We start from the raw sequence: 20,101 nt of genomic DNA, 5'->3' as shown, positions 1-20,101 counted from the left end.
GAGGAGACCATGAGTGAAACCGGGAAATGAAGACTAGACAACGGAAACAAAACTGTGAGAAGACAACGACAATGAACTGAAAACCTTTTAATAGACGTATTTAGACGTATTTACTGTATATAGTGATTCATTGAGCACCGAAAAAAACACACCATGGTAAGTATAGAATTGAGATAGTTGTGATGAATACAACGTAACGTCCAAAGCTCCACAGATAGCTGCTGACGTATATCATGCCATGGATCTGCGATCAGTGAAGTTCAGCTAGTAGCTACTCGAATAAGGCAGTGTTACTGATTTAGTGATGTTTTATTTTCCACCAGGTGTTCAGGAATGATTTCTATTAATGCCCCGTAAAGCCACAAAGACAGAAAAGCCTTCCCTGCTATTTCTGGAGCGGCCTTTGTGTGGAGCCAGACGTCAAAATGTGCCTGAAGTCCGATCAGCACTTAATCCCAGAGACTTTTTTACAGAGAGACAAACACACAACAGCACAGCTCTCACTAGTTGGGTAAGATGATCATTCTCTGTGGTTGTCATTTAGCAACAAAGCCCAACGGATAAGCCACAGCATTACACAGTTTTGTACAGTTTAGAGAATATAATTGTTACGAGTCATTTATTTTTTATACTCTTTGTTTACCATAGTTTATTTCTTTCAGGTAAGTCCACAATTTGACAGTTCCCTTACAGCTGCACCTCCTGTGAGACGAGGGAGGAGAAAATGCCAGTCTGCCACAAGCATCCTCGACAGTTGCAGTCAGTTATCTAGGAAAAACAGCGTGTGCAAATTCCCTTCACTATCATTTCATACAAGACTAAGAGACCAGTCTCATCACCCAAAGCGCACATGCACAAAGAAAGCTGCAGAGTCTGCTGTTGAGTCTAACAAAGGAAGGACTGTTTCCAATGAACATACACCAAAGAGACAGTCGGCCTCAATCCGAGAAAGGAATGTGAAGAAATTATCTGGTGGTGCTGCATCCTCCTGCAGTGATGAAAGTACATCTATTCAAGTAACAGAGATATGCAGAGTTCCAGCAGACAGAGTTTCCACACCTGCCCCCACTGAGGTCAGCAGTGTTGCTCCTCCACCTGATGTGGACACTCCAAAAGCAGTAGAAGACAGGAGTAGTTGTTCTTACTTCCCCACTGTACACTCATTACTTGCTCAGCCATGTACACCACCACATAATCAGCCACCTGACATTTTGGTGGCTGACACACCAGAGAGGGATTATGGGTTGAAGGTGACATGGAAGAGGAGGAGGGGTTTGATGATGTTGTTAAAGGAGAGGGGTCATCTCTCTGACTCAGATGTGCTAATTCACAGCTGATGTAGGGAGTTGATCAGAAAAAGATCAGGCAATAATGCCAATAATAAACACTGATTATTCACTGGACCATTTTTTGTTTTATCAAACCTTATAATGATAAGCCAAGGATATTATGAAATAACACTTCTCGCCCACCCCCTCTGCATAGTCAGATATGATTTTAACCATAATTAAATTGTAAATGCATTCAAATTGCAGTTAATTATTGCAGTGTTTAAATAGCATTTACTTTAGGTGAGAGTGTGTTTCAATAGCTTCCAGTTATACTGTGCAGTTATAGATTATGTTGCAAATCAGAGGCAATCCTTACATTCAAATCCAAACTTGACCTCTAGCATTTTTTAATGCTTCTGATACTAAGATACATAGAGAAAGGCTGTGTCTACATGGCCTGTAACTGATATCACATTGCCTGAATTGACAGACATTGTATGCTTTTGTCAGTAACTTTATTTTTTATATATGTGGGTGTATATAAACCAATGGGTTGCTGAAATATCACACGATCACTGCTTTATGTTTGTGAGCAATGCTGTGGAACTTAAAAATGTCTCTTTCAACTGTTTTGCAAAAGATATATGGAATAAATACATACATAGAAAAGCAAAATAATATACAGTGATTAATTAAAATATTTGTGGGTAAGAATTAGCTTTAATGCTTTGAGAAATGAAATATTAAACAATCATTCAGAAAGGAAGGACAGCACATGCAGAACCGGTGTCTTGCTAGGTTCAGATAGTTGGCTGATGGATCCTTATCTAATTATCACACATAACTAAAAGAGGACATTTGTACTGTAATGGTTGCAGCATGGTACTGATCAGGACATAAGTGCCATGGTTGGATTACCCAATGGGCCTACTAGACACAAGCCAAATGGTCAAGGCCCCCCCTGGTGAAAGATAACCCAGTAACAAAAGAGCCAAAATAAGATGACCTGCAAAAACATGCACAATGACCACAAAGAGACTGAAAGCAACTGCAAAGAGATGTGTCCTGCAAGAGGTGCTAGTGATGCACAGGAGCCTAAAAGAAACAGAATGACCATAAGGACAGACAATACAACTGCAATAAGATTCAAAGTACCCACAGAGAGTGACATAAAACAGATGCAAGGATGCAGTGACCTAAAAGAGACATCAATAATTCAAAACAACCTTAAGGAAATGCAAAATCATCACAAAGAGTGCAACATTTCATCAATATACACAGGATGACCATAAAGAGACATGAGCAATTGTAACAAACAGACTTTATTACTTGGTGGGTTCATTGAGTTTCTTGAACTATTTGTTGTCATGGTTACTGGTCACTGTAGCAAACCAAAACCTTGTGTATTCCGCTTTTTTGTGACAATGGGTTTGCTTTTCATGCATGACAGACTCCCGAATCACAGAGCGATCGCGTTTTTCAAGGTAAAAGGGGAAAAAGCAGGAGCTCTCTGCAGCAGACGACCCTCCTCCCTTCTCAAGAATATCCACCAATCAAGTCCCACCTGAGTCACACGCCCACCAATAGGAAGGCTCCTTGTTGGTGTGTTCGGTAACTAAGGACCGAGCAACAGAGTTCTCCTCAACCGCGTCCACAAAAAGTGAACTGCCGCACGAGGACCTTCCTTAGCAACCGCGGATAAACATGAGTTACTACAGCATAAGGTAAAATAAAACCAACACTTCGTGTACGCTGTGTTCGTATTTGTTGTGTTTAGTCAGCTGTGGGATGAGAAACTCGTCGGCTTGGCTACCATTTTCTTTAACACGAAAAACTTACCCGTCGCCCACAACTTTTATAAAGGCACCATTGCACAGAGTGGAGCCTGGGCTGAGGCAGCTAACGTTAGCTTCTAACGGTAAGAAGCTAGTTAGCTGTTACATTCCACAGCTGGGAGGTAAACAAAGATGACATTTAACATGTCTAATTGTATGATTTTGACGATAAATCCTTAAACGAAAATCGCTCCAGTAATGACTTCATCTTCTAGCTTGACATTAGAAATGGAAAAACATTCATCGTTATCAAGAAGTGGTTGACGTTGTTAAACAGTGCTTAGTTAGCTTTGTTCGCTGATAACTAAATGTCTGTATCCGCTGTACTGTTGTGATGGAGTGAGGATGGATGTACTAATGGTATCCAGTACTGTAAAACACATGCGTAGGTAAGTGCTAGTTATTATGTATTTAACCTCTAGTGCTACAATTCAACTAAATCGTTTTGTATTTTGACAAGCACTTGAAGAGGTAACGTTATTTTCTCTCACAATTAAAGTAAAATTAAGCCAAAGAACAAAAACAAAAAACACCTTACTAAATATAACTTAAATTTGAATGAGGAATGACTGAATCCAGCACTTTGTTTAATTACAGAGTATCAAATGATCGGCATCACAGATCCGCAGTCAGGAAGTCGGACTCTCTGTCTCGGCTTTGACAACAATGAGTGAGAAGCTTAGGGGAAAAAAATAAATGTTTGCATGTCATGTTTGAGCATGCCTTTCTGTAGCCACTGCCTTTTTCATGTCAATGCATTCCTGTTGTACTAGTAGTGTTCATCACCACTAATCAAGCTGGAGACCATGCTGACCCATTGACTTAATGATATGGATGTTTTCTGACGTTAAGTCATCATTTGAAAGTAGTGTAGCAAACGTTTTAACAGATACAGCACCACAGTGTGTTCCTCTAGTCACTCTAACAGATGCTAGGAAAAAGGGTTATTTTTGTTGTTTGTTTGTGTGTGTGTATGTGTGTGTGTTTCTGCATGATGGAAGGCACTGTACACAATTTCAAACACCGGAGCAGAGGTCTGCTTTCATTTCATGGAGATAAAATCAAAGCAGCTCCCACCCTTTCCTGTTGCAATCCCAGAGTGATGGTTTGATTTTATCAGTTTTCAGCCAGTCCCTCTCATGTATGGCATATACGCATAGAACAAAATGTTTATTACAGTTATAGAAATATTGATAGAAACTCACGTTTATGATTTTCCCCAGATGTCTAGCAAACACTGTAATCTTATGCAAGGAAAACTCTTGGCCTTGAAACTGTGTCATTAAAGTAATGTGAGCCACAGCAACAGGCTCCTTTCCGATCAGCACACCAGCTGTGATGCACACTGCTTTTAGTAGAACTAATCCAGATACTTTCTGTTTAAGTTCACAGATGGGTGACTCAGCATTTGTAGTACTCAGTCTTGAAAGTTAGTTAAATAAGGGACCTTTCTATTTTCTCTACTTTATTATACCTTTTTACTAATCTCTCATTATTAATCTCAGTCATTTGGCGCTTTTATCCAAAGTGAATTACAAGTGAGATACAAGGCAAGGTAAGCGTAAGGAGGTTTTCATAATTAATAGTGTAGTTATTATTGAATCTTGTATGGGTCATTGCAGTCTTTTTCTGAAAGCACAAGGACCCCTTTAGTAATTACTCTCTCTCTCTCTTTAACTTATGTCTGTTGCTACTCAGCAGAGTGAAGCAGTTACAAATTCCAGAGCCAGACTGCAGAGATGACACATTTGAGAGGAGTGACAGTTTTCATAACAGCCACACAAGGGTAATGTTGGGAAGACTGCAGACATGAGTGTAGTGTTGAAAGTGGGAGGCTGATAAAGTTGCACTTTGCAGCACTGTGTTCCTGGGTAGACTGTTGCACTGTCCACAGATAAAATGAGAAATAGGACATCTCAGTATAATATAAAGAACACTTGTGTCTGCTTAGAATCAGCAACTGAAAGGTTATATTAGCTATTAATGCCACAACTCAGGTGCAGTCTTAGCTGAATACTAATCAGTGTTTCTCTGGAATTATCAGCACAGTTGGAACATGTGGCTGGCCAACCAGGATTTGGCGGAACAGAAAGTCATCTTATTGGGACATTGTAACACCATTTTTATAAATCCAATTAAAAACCACAAAGATGTCGGTTGGCCTCTGGAGCTACAAGCATCACTTGTGGTTTAGTTGTGATTTACTGTGGTTGTTCAATGCATTCCAAACACATAGGCTTCAGCTGGCCTGAGTAATCCACTCTGTTTCTCATGCATAGACTGGAAAAAACATTTCTTGGAATGTGTAATGGCCTTTCCACTTGTTTAATGCAAAGCATGTAGCTTCTGCTGAATGTTGATGATGAATCAGTGTTTAAGCAAGATATTTACTCTTAGATCCTGTGTAAGCTATCATTAGCCAAGTTGCTGCTTTTGTCGTAAATGGTTCCAAAGGTCTGTCATTTGATGCACAGCAGCTTTGAAGTCTTTAAAGCTGCTAAAGCAAAGTACAGCATCAGTTTAGTAGAGTCATGTGTGGAAAGCTTCCTTTGTCGTCCTCTGGGGAGATGATATTATTATCAGCTGTTATAGCATATTTCCATCATTTGTTTTGAGCTCAATAATTACCCCCTCTGGTGATTGATTCCCCTGCTTACCATGAGTTGACTTATATGCCATTTTACTCCTATCTCTCAGGACAAACATACACAAACAAACTCTTCATTTTCTCTGTGCCTTCTTTCTCTCTTGCAAGTAAGGAAAAAAAAAACGATTAGGAGGCTCTGGTCTCCTAGCAACTAGATTAAGTTCCCCACACAATATCTGTTTTTAGAACGAATAATCTATAAGTTTCAGTTCATTGAGTTACCTTTTTAAAACAGCATTATACAGAACACAGACTGGAATATATTACTCATATGCTGACCGTTGATCATAGAGTTACCCAGTAATGTTGACTGGGAATTCATTTTTAGAAGAGATTTGGGCTATTTAAAGGTCAATAAAAGCCCACTGTTGCATATAATTCAGATGCTAGACAGACGTATGCGTGCATATGCAGTTTGATGTATGCAATCTTCAATTATGAGTCAGAGGAAATGGGCTGTGACCAGTTGCTGAGTCTCTCAGAAAGATATTGCAAAGTAATCATCAGTAAAACATAAGCATTTAGGTGATAACAACTAGTCCAACTGATATTTTATGGAAATATTCCCAGCCACTGAGAAGGAATGAATATATATTAAACATAAACATACTTTGCCTTTTTCTTCATTCATGGAGTTCATCTGTTTCGGTTAACTTTGATAGTTCACACAATGTTCAGACTTTGTTCGATGTCTGCCTGTCACTTTCACACCTGTCCCTTGCTGACTCCTTGCGTGTTGCCTGAAGTGTGAAGTCATGGTAACAGCTCCAAGTCTTCCGACCTCAGTCTGCCTTACCACTGGTAGCTGTCACTCCCCTGGGTGGGACATTAATACTGTTTCTCAGCAGAGAGCTTGAAGCCTGTAGGGCTTATTGTTGGGTACAGACTAAATAGCATTTCTGAGCTCCAGTGTAAATGAAGATTTTGCTTGTGTAGATAGGAGAACCTTGGAATAGCACTTCTGAAGCTGCATCCATGGACACTGTAAAGAATGGGGGCTCTCAGCCTGTCTACAGTCGCTGGTCATACAGGTAGCTGCACTCAGTCACACCTACAGTACCGTATCTTTTGTAATACGTTGTTGTTGATAGTATGTAGACATTTTTTGTTTGATCTTCAAAACTAGGCCTTGGCCTTTCATTGTCACATGTATTTTACATTTTAATGCTTTGAGCTGTATTATTTTCTGAATGGAGAATTGCAGAGGCCTGTGCCAGGATGGATGTTAGCTGCAGTCAAAGTTGTGGCTCATGCTCATGTTTCTGCCACAATGTCTTTACTAATTCAAAGCATCAGACTGTGACTGCGTGCTGTAACCAGAGTTGGTGATATGTGTGTTTGTATGTCCATCCTGTTTTGGCTGCTTGGTTGGAACACTTTTGTAACTGAGTGTGTCGTCAGATTATCTTTCTAACTGATTACTGAAACAGCTGTAATACTGTCTGTCTCATGGCTCCTGATGTCTAGATTTGATCTAATGATGCTATGTTAAACTAACCTTTGTTCATGGCGTTTGAAAATGCCTAGGACAGCCACTTTTGGTGGGTTTTTCCCACCCAGAGTTTTCACCACCCTGATAGCATTATGTGTAGAATCCATAGCAACTGTCTTTGAAAAGCCTTTAGGAAGACTAATTAATCCTGAGGAAAGAGACAACAGTCATTAACATTGTGGGAAACCCATTTATCTCCTTTTAAAAAGTAAAAAGAAAACAAATACATATATTATTTGTGAAAAAGTGATCAGAATATTTGCAGGGTTGACATGTTTAATCTTGTCTGATGCATCTCTACACAAACAGAAATATAGAAATTACTATTTATGAGTTTAGGGGAGGTTACATACTAGTTCTGTGACAATTCTTTGGCAAACAACAACGGGTATAATGACTGCGTGAAGCCTGTCAGAGTCTGTTCAAAAAGTGAGCTTGTCAGATTCAGTGTCACTGTGTCTGTAGAAAGGTATGGTACACCCAAACCTGTGTCTCTGGAAAATAGATGGCAACTCAATGATAGGGCTGCAGATGGGGCAGGTGGATGAAGTCCAGTAATGATTTTGCTTCCTCAGTGTGACAGTAGTCACAGTTTAGGATGGTGGCCTGCAGAATTACAGAATTATTTAGAGGAAAACTTAAAGCCCTACTGAGATTGCATGGCCTCAATGTCAGATGCTGTACTTGTCCTTTTATGCTTTTATATTTCGGTATATTTTCTTTTTCTGGTAACTGTGCACTGAGCCTCAGGGAATTAAGCATTTAATCTTATCGGTCTTTCATTTTATTCTTTGCCCTCTCTAACTAGGGAGTTGTATAGCCTGTGGCAGAAATTAAGTTAAGCTCATTCAACTTTTAAATCCTTTTTTGAAGAGGCAAAGTGGAAGGATTTTAATTAAAATGAACAACTGACAAAATGGACTGGGTTCTGATTATAAGGTCCCCCTGGTTAATGGCAGGCATTTTTATATTGCTAAGTGAACAAAGTAACTGGTTAAATTGTCCTCTTTTACATCCTAAATCATATTAGACCTGGAAAAATCAATTGATTTTGCAGCTCAACAGCAATTTCATGCCTTGGCAGAGCCCTCCCTTTGTTGCTCTGTAAATCTTTGTGCTAAGGCGTCCAATTACAGTGAAGCTCTGACTGCAGGTTTTTAATCAATGATGGTGGAGGTGCACTGTTGACGGTGGTGAAATCTCCATGGTTACCATGGTGTGACACACAAGTAAGCGACAACAGCGGTGTGTTCGTCTCTTGTCACCCAAGCTGTGACGGACTAATGAAACATTAATCACACACTACTGTGATGAGGCATCCTGTAAGTTTACGTGTATCTTAGAGCGCTTGTGGTAGAGGACAGTTTTTTGACCCCAGCAGGTTGTAGTGTTGATGATGATGACACTCATTTGTTCTCTAAAAGCGTAATCTCTGCTGATACACAGACTATAATAGCTATCTTGTTACATCTGACCTACAGGTTTGGGAGAGTTTTTGATCTTGTGCTGAACATCTTTCACTGTTTTATTTTCCACATGTCCTGCGCTCCTGCTTGCCTTGGCACCATTGTCCCTGAAGACCCTCCAGCTCTGCCAGCTTCTCCTCTCACTCAACAGCAAGGTAGAGTGCCACATACACCCCACAACACTGACACTTGGTGTAGGGATGTAGAAGATTGTTTCTTAGCCATAATTTAGACTGTGTTTAATGAGTCTACTCGTCCTTTCGTAAAAGCGCCATTTGACAGCAATAACCTAACAGACCATAACTGTCCAGGTCTTAAAGTTCAGTTCACTCATCCTTTAAATCACCATCCTGAATTAAAGTTTTTTATGTGTTATTAAAAAGGTTCTGTCATTGACCACTCTGTAACCCTCCTCGCTGTCGTCCTCACTTTTTCCCAGTTACCATACTAGCCTCCCAGGGGACTTGTTGCTTGCCAGTGTCAACAGTAAAGAAAACTTAGGGAAGAATTTACAAGTGATGACAAGACACATTGGTGCAAGATGACTAATGCTGATGTAGAATGGACAGATCATGACTCAACCCAGGATTGGCTACAGATCATAATGATCATGACGATGGGACTGAAGAGTGGAACAGGCTCACTGAAGCACTTGTGTGCTCCTTGGTATAAATGAGTTTCTGGCACTTACCACCTTCAGCGGCTGTCCTTGAGAGATGAGCTGTGATGTGAAGCAGCATCGGGCTTGAGGTCCTTGAGTGGTGTGTGTGTGTGTCATCACCTACACACTAGCTCTGTAAGGAGGATGTGAAAGTGACTAAAGGAGATGGAACTAGGGAGTGAGGATGAGCAAGTGAGATATCTAATAGGCAGGATGGTTTGATACCTCTCATCCCATACCCTTAATCCTTCTCTTTAAAAAGACATTTTAGTAAAGCAGAGCATGATATTTGAGTATTTACTTGACAGGGGAAATATGAGGAAGTGTGTAACTGTGTGTGTGTGATGGAGACAGGAGATACTGTAGGTCTCTGATAATACAAACTCCTGCTGTTGCACTTCTTTCTCCTCACTGTATCTAAGCAACATGGGCCAAGTCCCTACAGATAGGTGTCCAGGGTGAATGCCCAGGGGACTGCAAGGCATTCTCTCAGCTGGAGCTTTGACCTTTTTTCTTGTTCTTGTTTTTTCTTTCACAAACTTGCTTTCTTTTTTCTTTCAGAGTGAGTCATACAATGTTTCAGAAGGTCAGAAGCTTAGAAGATCATTGTTTGACCTGTCAGTATTTAGGAGTTAAGTTTATATAGGGTCACTATTCGTGTACATAGATTCAATATTTGGAGCTTCTACATTTTAAAGTCTCTCTACATTTCTGATTTACACTTTTAGAAACTAACTTAAAACTTTTAACTCCATTACACAATTTCCTTTCGTACAAGACTAGATAGGATAAAAAGTTCATGCCTTATAATAACACTGCAGCAGGGGTGCCCTCCACTGGTTTGATAAGGAAAGTAGTGTAGATGCTTTTAAAGAGTAATATGCGTGAAATCTCTTAATTCTTCGTAATGTTTTTCCTTTACTCTGCAGTGGCATTGAAGATGATGGTGCTGGTCTAATGCAGCAGAAGCTGGAAAAACAGGTAGGAACTCAGCCATTCACAAATGAACAAGACGCATTTTGAGTTTGTTTCTTCTTATCATCATATCATTAAGACTTTAGTGTCTCTTTGTGGAGCTGTTATGTTGCGTTGGTAGTCTGATTAAATTGTCTAACTCTCACTGAGACAGTGTTATAGGTTGAAGAAATTAAAGACTGGAGATGACCTTAGTGCTCTAATGTCACTGAGGGGTGCCTAGCTTTTGGCAAGAGCAGCTTAAACATCATGCAGCGGTGTGCAATTTAGTGATTACTGCTGTTGTTTTGGAAATTTCCAGTTTTTCACCTGCCCAGTCACAGGAATTTTAATGCTTTCTTACTGCTGAAGCTGATTTGCTTCTTTTTATCACCCATTACCTGACACATCCCCTCTTGTGTTACACATTTGCTCTGTTTTCATGCTTTCCCCCTGAGACTCTGCAAGGTGCTTTATTCCAAACCTTGTTGCAGAGCTGCACAGTGCAGCTTTGATTTAAGCTGGAAGCCATACTCCACTATCTCACACATTAGTCAAACAGGAACAGAAGGGCCGGATTGGTCTGACTTCAAAGAGAGAGGAGGATTTAGTGTGGGGCGCCTGGCTTTGTATGTGTGTGTGTGTCCCATGGTCCCAGTGTGGCTCAGTTGTGCTGTGCACTTTTCCAGAAAGAGTCCAGAAAGCCTCACTTGAGAGTCCTTTGTTTTTATATAACTCATGAGCACTAACAGATTTATGCCCAGAAGGGAGTCCGATGCAGGTTATGGAAAATAATGAGAAATAAATAGTTATTTTCAGGGTTTCCCACCTCATTTCAGCGAACAATTCCAGGAGCTCTGTGAGCATATGACACCTCGAAGCCTCTCTCCCTCTCTCTCTTTCCTACTGGAGCACTAATGACTGCTGATTCATTTAGCAACGGTGACGGTGCGTACGCACACACTCACACAAGCACGCACACACTCCTGTGCTTTGTATTTGGCTGAGCGACAGACCCTCTTCTGCCAGAGGACCGCGCAGAACTGAGAAGACTGGAGGTCGGATTATTGATCCTGAAACTCAGCATGAGAGTGGGAATGAGGGACAATGAGACAGAGCTTTCCTGCTTACAACTGCTGTTTGGTGGTTTAATTTTGACTTCAAGATAAATGGGACATTTAGTGTTTTTTTAATAGAGAAACTTCAGCATGTCAATGGAACGGGTTGGTAACTTCTACTATTTCTTTTTCTAAGATATTATTTTCAACTGCCTGAAGATAACACTCATCATATGAGTGATACATGTGTGACCCAGCCCTCTTAGCTGACTGTTTCTAGTCTCTTTCTGATATAGACAAAAATACAGACAAAAGTCAGACATCCACAAAGCTTCCTTTGACAGTACTCAACGTAAGCTTCTATGTCTATGTTGACATATTTTCTGACATTATCTAGGTTGTATTAGTGTTTTCGAATTGTTTGCAAGGACACACATTATTATAAAGCATGTTAAAGTCCCTTCTGTTTTGCCTGACACAGGAAGGGCTGGGAAAGCCACAGTGAAGTCACATCCTGGTGCGAAAATGCCAAGTAGTCTGTCTTTACAAAAGAATGCAATATAGGGTACAGGGTCTTAAAATAGCTATTTAAACGGAAGACAACACAAACTAGCCAGATGCCAGCCTGTAGGCTTCCAGAGTGGGAAAAAATCTGTGTTCAAAATCATTTAAACCTTACATTAGTCCTGCTTTTTCATAAAATTTGGGGGGTAAATGTTAAATCACCAGGAATTAAATTTTGATGTCAGCTTCAGTTAAGATACATTTTTACACAACTTTCCAAGACACTTAACACTTATGCAATATTTATCAGTGTTGATATTTATTATGATAACGCTGCTTTATGTCTTATCATTTGTGACCTTTATTTCTAACTATATTTTGTCACGTCTGAATAATAACTCTCCCAGACTTGTCACAAGCTTTCACATTAAATGATTAATAGAGATATTAATACTCTTTTTGTTACTACATTAATTTTGATCATTTCCTTTTGAAATGGACGTATATTTTTTTCATCTGTTGTCAATGCTCTATAGGGCTTTACGTAACTGTAGTTGTACAGAAGGGAGGAAACAGTGTGACAGATTTCTTAGAGACATTTTCTGAATTCTAGCAGAGGGACTGAGGAGTTATGAAAGCTTTTTGGCTTAAATATGAGTAGAAGTCTGTTGGTCTCTTCCAGCTCACTAAACAGGACTTGTTGTGCGTTTAATGCACTAATTAATGTGCTTGCGTAATCCATCGGCTGCGTTGACCACAGAGACTCTGGCTTTGGATCAGTGGACATAACATGACTAGAATGAACTTTGTAATCGTTACTGAAACTTCATCACAAAGTCATAGAATAATTCACTATAAGCACAAGACAACCAGCCACTAGTACAGGGAACGATCCATTTTACAGTATACAATACACTATTCATCATCACACAAAATGAGACTCTCAAAGCACCCATTATTTTGGCTATTTAGTAAATTATGTGCTTATCTTGGTGCCTATTGGGACTAGACAGGATCTAGCCCTTTTTCCTCCCACTGAAGAACCATCTTGTTGTGTGACTTGTCCAGCTTACACTGGGTTTTAGCCATGGTAGTCATATTGTTCTTGAGATTCTTGAGAATTGTTTGGGAGTCCATATCATGGTCCATAAATGATGAATCTATCAATAATAATAACGTAAACAACTCTTCTCTAGTGTATAAAGCTGTATTCACCAAACATTTACAGCGTTCTTGCCCTTATCAGGGTGACATCTTCAGGTTGTTTCGGCTTCCTTGTATAAAATCATGTGCTCAACCAGTCACAATAAAAACCATATATAAGTATGAATGACATTGATTGCTTGACCTTTTGTTATCTGCCACCACAAAGTCAGATTTTCACTTGTTAGTAGTTTAGTTTATGGCTAGATACCTCCATTCCCTCAGCCTCAGCTGAACTTATACTAATAACACTAATGGTGTGGTGCAGCTGAGTCATGTTATTCTTGTGGTCATTTGAAATAGCTTTTGATAAGCACAGGTTGTAAGATGTCCTGCATGCTAATTTACAGTAATTACCTTCAACACACAGAATGGATGTTTTTAAGTTCAATGACTCTAATCTCTTTGAACATTTAATAGAAGCCTGTTATATATGCATCAAGTGTTTTTCCATTCATGCTATGGAAGGGTTGTAAATTTGTGCATAGAATGAGATTCCATGCCATTTCTGACTGCTTGGTTCACAGAGGGCACTTCTGGAACAGAAGCAGAGGAGGAAGCGTCAGGAACCCCTGATGGTCCAACCCAACACAGAGGCTCGGCCCCGGCGCTCCAGGACACGCCGAGGCGAGGAGCAGGCCCCCTTGGTGGAGTCGCAACTCAGTATCGTCAACGATGTCATCATGGATGGTAAGGGAAACACCATTTTTATGTTGCATCACTTTTATAAAACTCATCCTAGATGATGTAAGTACCTTTTCAGTAATCATCGTAACTCAGATTATCAGACCATAGTTTACAACTGACTGTCACCTGTTGCTGTAGGTATTGATGGCCCAGCAGCCTTCCTGGGATCAGAAGCCCCTGATCTGGGAACAAAAATTCAAATCCTGTCTGTGAACCAATCCCAGACCCAAACCCAGTCCCAGTCCCAGTTTCAGTCTCAGTCTCAGTCTCAGCCTCAGTCACCTGCTGCTGAGGATCCTGAGAGAGATGGAGACACAGAGACACTGCTGGAGCCCAAGACAGATATCCATGAACTTCTGCAGAAACAAGGTGAGTCTCGGCAGACCATAAACAAGGACAACGTGATGAGTTGAGTGAGAATAAAATAAATAAACACTGCAAAAACATAAATTATTCAAATTAGTATGGTACACACTGGTGACTGAATTTAGTAAAACGTTTTGTATTAATAAAGTCACAGTTCTCTAAGTCCCAGATTAGCTATTACCGAAATTCTTAAAATGTGAAGTACTCCTTGCTGCAGTATAGAATAGAGATGCAGACAGTGGTGTGATTGATGGTGACGCAGTGAAAAATGGGTCATTTAATAATAGGCCAGGGCATTGTTCACACTGCAGTGCTCATCTATGGTATCATTATAGCTACTGCCACCCAAACTCATTCACCAGCCACATGACAGCGATATATAAAGTTTATGGAAGAGATATCAAAATCCATCCCGACCAGGGTTGTGCACTTTTTCAATCCACCTGCACTGCAAAGCAAAACCACCACAAACTGGTTAAAACAGTTTTACAAATTCCCCAGTATTGGTACTATAGACAGATAACCTGTATTTTTCATATCTTATTTTCACTGGCTTTAATGTCACGCCATTGTCCCTTTCAATAATGCAGGGGCTCATTGTTAATGTCAGCCCATTTATCCTACAGTAGGAATATATCCTCGGGAGTTCTAGCAGGTATTTTTGGCTTCCTGTCCATGCATATTACTCCAACCCACAAGGAGACGGATGAAATAGAATTTTTGAGTTGCATTCATATTTGATCAACTCATTCAATCAAGAGCTGTATTTTTGGCTGACTGCAGTACTAATTAATATTCCTGAGCTGCTGTGTGGTAATTATTATGTAGATGTGAGTTCTTTGTGCTTTTATTTAGTATGTTGGTTAGCCCATCATAAGTCCTCTCTGACATTTCCAGATGGCCGAGTTCATTCAGCTGGCTCACACAACTTTGTTTGGTGTTTTAATTGGTGCCCTGGAGTCACTGTTAGAGAGAAACTAACATTTGCATTGAGTATTTTTGTTCTTTCTCTCAGGGATAGTTACACTTCCATTCAGGTCTTGTAAATGGCCCAGTATAAACATTGTGTTTCGTTATGTTGTCTGTTGCATAATTCATTCTGGCATAGGCCAGTGCTCTACTACCTCTACCCCATTCTAATCTGGTGGCAGAGACATTTGAGGTCAGAGAGTTTTTTAGTTTGCAAGTAGAAAATGTTCTGCTTTGCCAGACTGACTATTATTTTACAGTCATCAAACAGAATGTTTCAACATAACACCACCCACATCATATTAATTAATTAAATTCCTGGTTAAACAGTTTAGGCATAGTTAAAGGTGTTTATTATCTACTTTAAAACACTGCAGCGTTGTGGATAACACATATTCTCCTCCTTAGCGAGATGTTTACATACCAATGGACAGTGCTTGCCTTCTGACAGCACATTAAAATGAACTGAAGCTGCAACCAACAGGCCCATTTTACATCTGTACAACTGCATGGAGCTGTCTCTGCACATGTACACAGATGCAACCCATGGGCGTCAGCCTCATCTCTGGACATTAACCTCACCCTGGCAGAAACTGACTAATAAAAAGATGCATTGGCTATGACAGGTAGAACTTTTGTTGAGGCTACGAGCCAAATGTGACCTTTTGGCACAATGAGCGCTGAGCAGAGCTTAACAGTATTATGACGTTGTTCTCTTTGATAGAAATCAGTTTGGATTTCAGATTTCCAGGTCTCTGTGTCCCCCATCTAAAAAAAAAACTATCTGAATATGTCAGAGAAATAGAAAAAAGAGCAGTTTTAACTGTACAAGCTACCATTTTTTAACTTCATCATAATATATGAACATAAAATTGTAAAATACACCTTTGGGACAATTTTGCACTAAAACTAAAGAAGTCCCTGAGAAGAAAGAAAATGAACTATTTCTTAGATCCTTTGTAGTTGTGGATACACACCGCCTGTGGGACTCATTTTCTTCTTCTCTCTTGTTAGCTTCCCTGCAGGAAAATTGTAAAGGTCTTCATGTATCATTAAAGTTATATCCCTTTTTTCCTCCCCAGGTCTGTCTGGCAGTATGAACTTCGATGAAGCCAGTGAACAGGAGGACAATGCAGAGGAGGAACGGCCACGCTCTCTATCCCCCCACACAGACACCACCAGACCTTCCTCTGCTGCCAGTGGAAAAGACGTTCCAGTGAGTAGCTCAGTACATTAACTGAGGAACAAGCCTGTTACATTAATATTCACATATATAAAACATAGATATTCATTCCATTATCTTAACAAATATTTTCCAGGAGGTTGGAACCCCAACATCACCGGCAGCAGAGAGCTCACTAATTGATGTGACCAATCCTGAGGAATTTGTCCTGCGTCCAGCTCCACGTGGTGTCACTGTTAAATGTCGAATCACCCGGGATAAGAAGGGTATGGACCGCGGCCTCTACCCCACCTACTTCATGCACATGGAAAGAGAAGATGGCAAGAGGGTAAGTGTGGCCCATGGGACTGTACATCGGGATAGGTGTCTTAAAACGCTTTCACACTTAAGTATGTGATATTTTAAAATTGTTTTCCAGGTGTTTCTATTGGCAGGACGAAAGCGGAAGAAGAGTAAGACATCAAATTACCTAATTTCGGTAGATGCCACTGACCTGTCGCGAGAGGGAGAGAGCTTCATTGGTAAACTGAGGTAAAACCAGACTTCTACTTAGAAGTACCTGTGCTCTTGGAGACCTATATTGTCTTTTCTTAACTGTCATTTTTTTGATACTACTAGTACTTTTAGCTTAGCAGTAACTCTTTGCAGTTGCGTTAAACTGTGAATAAAATTGCACCTTTAGGCACCTGTGTTTTGAGAAAGTCGAGTGCAGAACTTTTACTGCTCCCTCTTCATATGACTAAGTAGCTGAAAAATAAGAAATTACCTGTGGTTATTTTTACAGGTCCAACCTCATGGGGACTAAATTCACAGTGTATGACAATGGCACCAACCCCTGCAAAAACGCCGGCGCTCTGCTTGAAGAGAGCAACACGCGGCAGGAGCTGGCTGCTATCTGCTATGTGAGTGGATGACAAACGATGTGTCTAGTGTGTCGATTAGTTTTGCTGTGTGAAATTGTTACATTCTCTCATTAACAATTGGCAGGAAACCAATGTGCTGGGATTCAAAGGACCACGTAAAATGACTGTAATCATTCCAGGCATGAATATGAACTTTGAGAGAGTCCCAGTAAGACCTCAAAATGTGAGTCTGGTTGACTGTAATGTCCTCATCAGTTTCACTTTGTATATACGGTAAATGTACTTTCAAAGATACGTTTATCACTATGCTGTTTTAACCAGCAGCTAAATTTATTGTTTCAATCAACGCTTGTGTGACAGGAGCAGGAGAGCCTCATTAGCAGGTGGCAGAATCACTCTCTTGACAACCTCATAGAGTTACACAACAAAGCCCCGGTGTGGAACGACGACACCCAGTCTTATGTGCTGAACTTTCATGGTCGCGTGACTCAAGCTTCAGTTAAGAACTTTCAGATAGTTCACGACAACGACCGTAAGTATTTCCCTACCCTCAATACACAGTATCTTTTTTTTGGTGTATGCTCTTGTGCTATTCCCGTGCAGCAGTTTGAGGATTGAGGTTATCACTGAGAAGGAACAGAGTAAGTGACCCAGTATGTTTGTCTCTTTCCCCTCACTTTAGCTGACTACATTGTCATGCAGTTTGGAAGAGTGGCTGAAGACGTCTTCACTCTGGACTACAACTACCCAATGTGTGCCCTTCAAGCCTTTGCCATTGGCCTGTCGAGCTTTGACAGCAAGTTGGCCTGTGAATGAACCTTCAGTTTTAACTTCCACGCCGTCTTTACTGCCCTCAAAGCTCTATGATGTCAACAGCAACACTGCTTACATCATCAGAAATCACTTCACACAGACGAAAAGAAACAAGTATGAGACTGAAATACAGACTTTGGTCAGAGGGGTTGTAAAAATTAATGCTGTGCAGTGGCAACTGAATTTGGTTTAAGTTCTTGCAGATGTTTCGCCTTCCATCAGTTCTGGCAGGTTCAACATCTGCAAGAACTCAAAGCAGTTCCAGTTTCCAGTGAACGGCATTTTTTGGGACTGAGAATCTTCCGAGATCAGAGGGGTTGGTGCTCTGTTGGCAAATCCAACAGCTCTCTTATGTAGGACTGTAGTTTTTCATGCCATTTTACAGGGGTTCTGTCAATATTGGTTTACCCATTGTGTTTGGTATATGTGTGTGTATGTGCACACGTGTATGAGCTAAAAGGGAAAAACTAAACAGCACGGCATTTGATGGTGCTGGGGACAGGTGCTCTTGTTAGACACCTGAGACAAAACAACTGATGTTAAATGTGTTTGAAGCAGTAATATGTGTATTAATCCTGTATTTTCCTTTGCCTTTAAACTTCATTTCACTCAGTGTTTTTAGCCACGCTAGCGGTGTAGCTCTAAGAAAGTTAACTTCAACTCACTAAGCAGAAGCCGTTTTGGATTGCACAACATGGCCTCGTCTGTGGCGCCACCTGATGACCAAACCTTTAGTTGCTTTTGGTAAGAAATGTTTAATTTCATCCATTCAGCATTTTCTTCTCGGGTGTCCAGAATTGTAATCTTGTTTACATCTTTAAATGTGGCTGTATGATTTAACCATCATCTACTTGTTACTAATTTGACACAGTTCTTTATAATCATGTTTGTTTTTTTATTCTTTTGTGGAAAGTGCATTATTAAGTCTTATGTTATTCATGTTTTTGTGTCATTTTTGTCTTGTGACTGTGATTTTTATTTGTTATAGCAAGTTTGGTTATCACTAAAGAGAAAACAAATGCAGAATTGCACATTTAAGAGTAAATATATACATACTGTATTTAAAAGACAAAGTTATGCCTTCTTATTTGATTCTTTCTCGCAGTCTTAATTATAAAAACAAAAAGTCATTTCCAGTCACTTTTAGAAGAGTCACTCTAGCTTGTATGTTTATGGCTACAAGACTTCTACTGTATCTACATTGAGTGTGTAAGATTTAGGTGACATTTTATCCAGATGAGATGAAGCTGGATACTGTTTGTCTAGTTTGTCTCAGAATCTAATTCCTTTATTTTGAATTATAAGAGAAACTTAAGGGAAATTCCTAAGTGATCACATCCTTTTACTATTTATGCATCATTAAATATCTCTAACTTTTTTTCCTTTCAATGTATTTTATGTCTATGAAGGATTTAAATGGAACTGGAAACATTTGTATATCTATTTCAGAATACCGTGGAGTCACAGTTACTTTAATATAGTTTCATCTGGATGCCTGAAGGGAAAAGTCTTCAGAAGGTTTGTGTTGTTTTTCAGCTCATCATGATCATGTTGGATCTGTACATTGGTTACATTCCTTTACATGCAATCTCAAATATTTGGTATTACAAATGTCAAATGCTTTTAAAACAACTGTGCCAGCAGTTTACGAACTTGCCGTTTTAACATTTTTGTACTCGATAACGGTCAAGAAACCTTCTTAACGGTGTTTTGAAGAGAGAAAAAAGATTTATAGAAGATAGTTTGAAATATGTGCTTTTATTTCAAGAGACTTTGGTGAAACACATTCCGCTAACATTGAACACTTCGAGGTACATGGCGTCATTTCAACAGATTCAATTATGACAATGGTTTGTTTATCATGTTAATACACTGAGATGAATGTATTCAGTGAACAGTTTATTTTCATAAATGTGAATTTGATTCAGAACACATTTGAAAGAAAAAACAAATGTACTTATTTCAATCTATGTAAAAAGTTTAAATAACCAAAATAAAGATTTAGAAAAATGGGTCACATGCTGGGATATGTTTTAACATTTTCACTGTCTTTGTTTTTGAACAGAACTTCACTGCACATAATCTACATTATGTACTACTATTTAAAATAAGCAAACTGAACATTTGCA

General features: G+C 39.7%; 2 protein-coding genes across 5 annotated transcripts; both read left to right on the top strand.

Annotated features, from left to right (window-relative positions):
- The first annotated feature begins 7 nt into the window (after positions 1-7).
- rhno1 (RAD9-HUS1-RAD1 interacting nuclear orphan 1) lies at positions 8-1,935 on the top strand. Its single transcript, XM_026361758.1, has 3 exons — positions 8-156; positions 324-511; positions 663-1,935. Exons 2-3 carry the CDS (start codon positions 347-349, stop codon positions 1,335-1,337), a joined length of 840 nt encoding a protein of 279 aa, XP_026217543.1. The 5' UTR covers positions 8-156; positions 324-346; the 3' UTR covers positions 1,338-1,935.
- Positions 1,936-2,904: 969 nt separating this feature from the next.
- zmp:0000000711 (tubby-related protein 3) lies at positions 2,905-19,913 on the top strand. Of its 4 annotated transcripts, none has more exons than XM_026363523.1 (12): positions 2,905-2,995; positions 8,825-8,866; positions 10,302-10,353; positions 13,619-13,781; positions 13,917-14,147; positions 16,196-16,329; positions 16,433-16,624; positions 16,715-16,827; positions 17,081-17,198; positions 17,284-17,382; positions 17,520-17,691; positions 17,842-19,913. In XM_026363523.1, the coding sequence occupies exons 1-12, from the start codon at positions 2,976-2,978 to the stop codon at positions 17,973-17,975; spliced, it is 1,470 nt and encodes a 489-aa protein (XP_026219308.1). In that variant the 5' UTR covers positions 2,905-2,975; the 3' UTR covers positions 17,976-19,913. The 4 variants fall into 4 exon arrangements, with proteins under 4 accessions (XP_026219308.1, XP_026219309.1, XP_026219307.1 ...); XM_026363524.1 differs by lacking the exon at positions 2,905-2,995 and adding an exon at positions 3,170-3,189 and having other exon boundaries at positions 17,842-19,912; XM_026363522.1 differs by lacking the exon at positions 2,905-2,995 and adding an exon at positions 3,310-3,495.
- Positions 19,914-20,101: the final 188 nt, after the last annotated feature.

This window comes from Anabas testudineus, chromosome 23 (assembly GCF_900324465.2).
Source record: "Anabas testudineus chromosome 23, fAnaTes1.2, whole genome shotgun sequence".
Taxonomy (NCBI): Eukaryota; Metazoa; Chordata; class Actinopteri; order Anabantiformes; family Anabantidae; genus Anabas; species Anabas testudineus.
The sequence above is the reverse complement of the archived record's forward strand: the minus strand, read 5'-3'. Positions and strand labels throughout refer to the sequence as shown.

What these genes read in the sequence shown, in the direction of transcription:
- rhno1 (XM_026361758.1), top strand. Translation starts at nt 347, where the DNA reads ATGCCCCGTAAAGCCACAAAGACAGAAAAGCCTTCCCTGCTATTTCTG. An exon ending in GCACAGCTCTCACTAGTTGG is followed by an intron (nt 512 to 662) that starts GTAAGATGATCA and finishes TATTTCTTTCAG; the next exon opens with GTAAGTCCACAATTTGACAG.
- zmp:0000000711 (XM_026363522.1), top strand. Translation starts at nt 3,452, where the DNA reads ATGGATGTACTAATGGTATCCAGTACTGTAAAACACATGCGTAG. An exon ending in AGCTTCATTGGTAAACTGAG is followed by an intron (nt 16,828 to 17,080) that starts GTAAAACCAGAC and finishes TTATTTTTACAG; the next exon opens with GTCCAACCTCATGGGGACTA. An exon ending in AGCTGGCTGCTATCTGCTAT is followed by an intron (nt 17,199 to 17,283) that starts GTGAGTGGATGA and finishes AACAATTGGCAG; the next exon opens with GAAACCAATGTGCTGGGATT.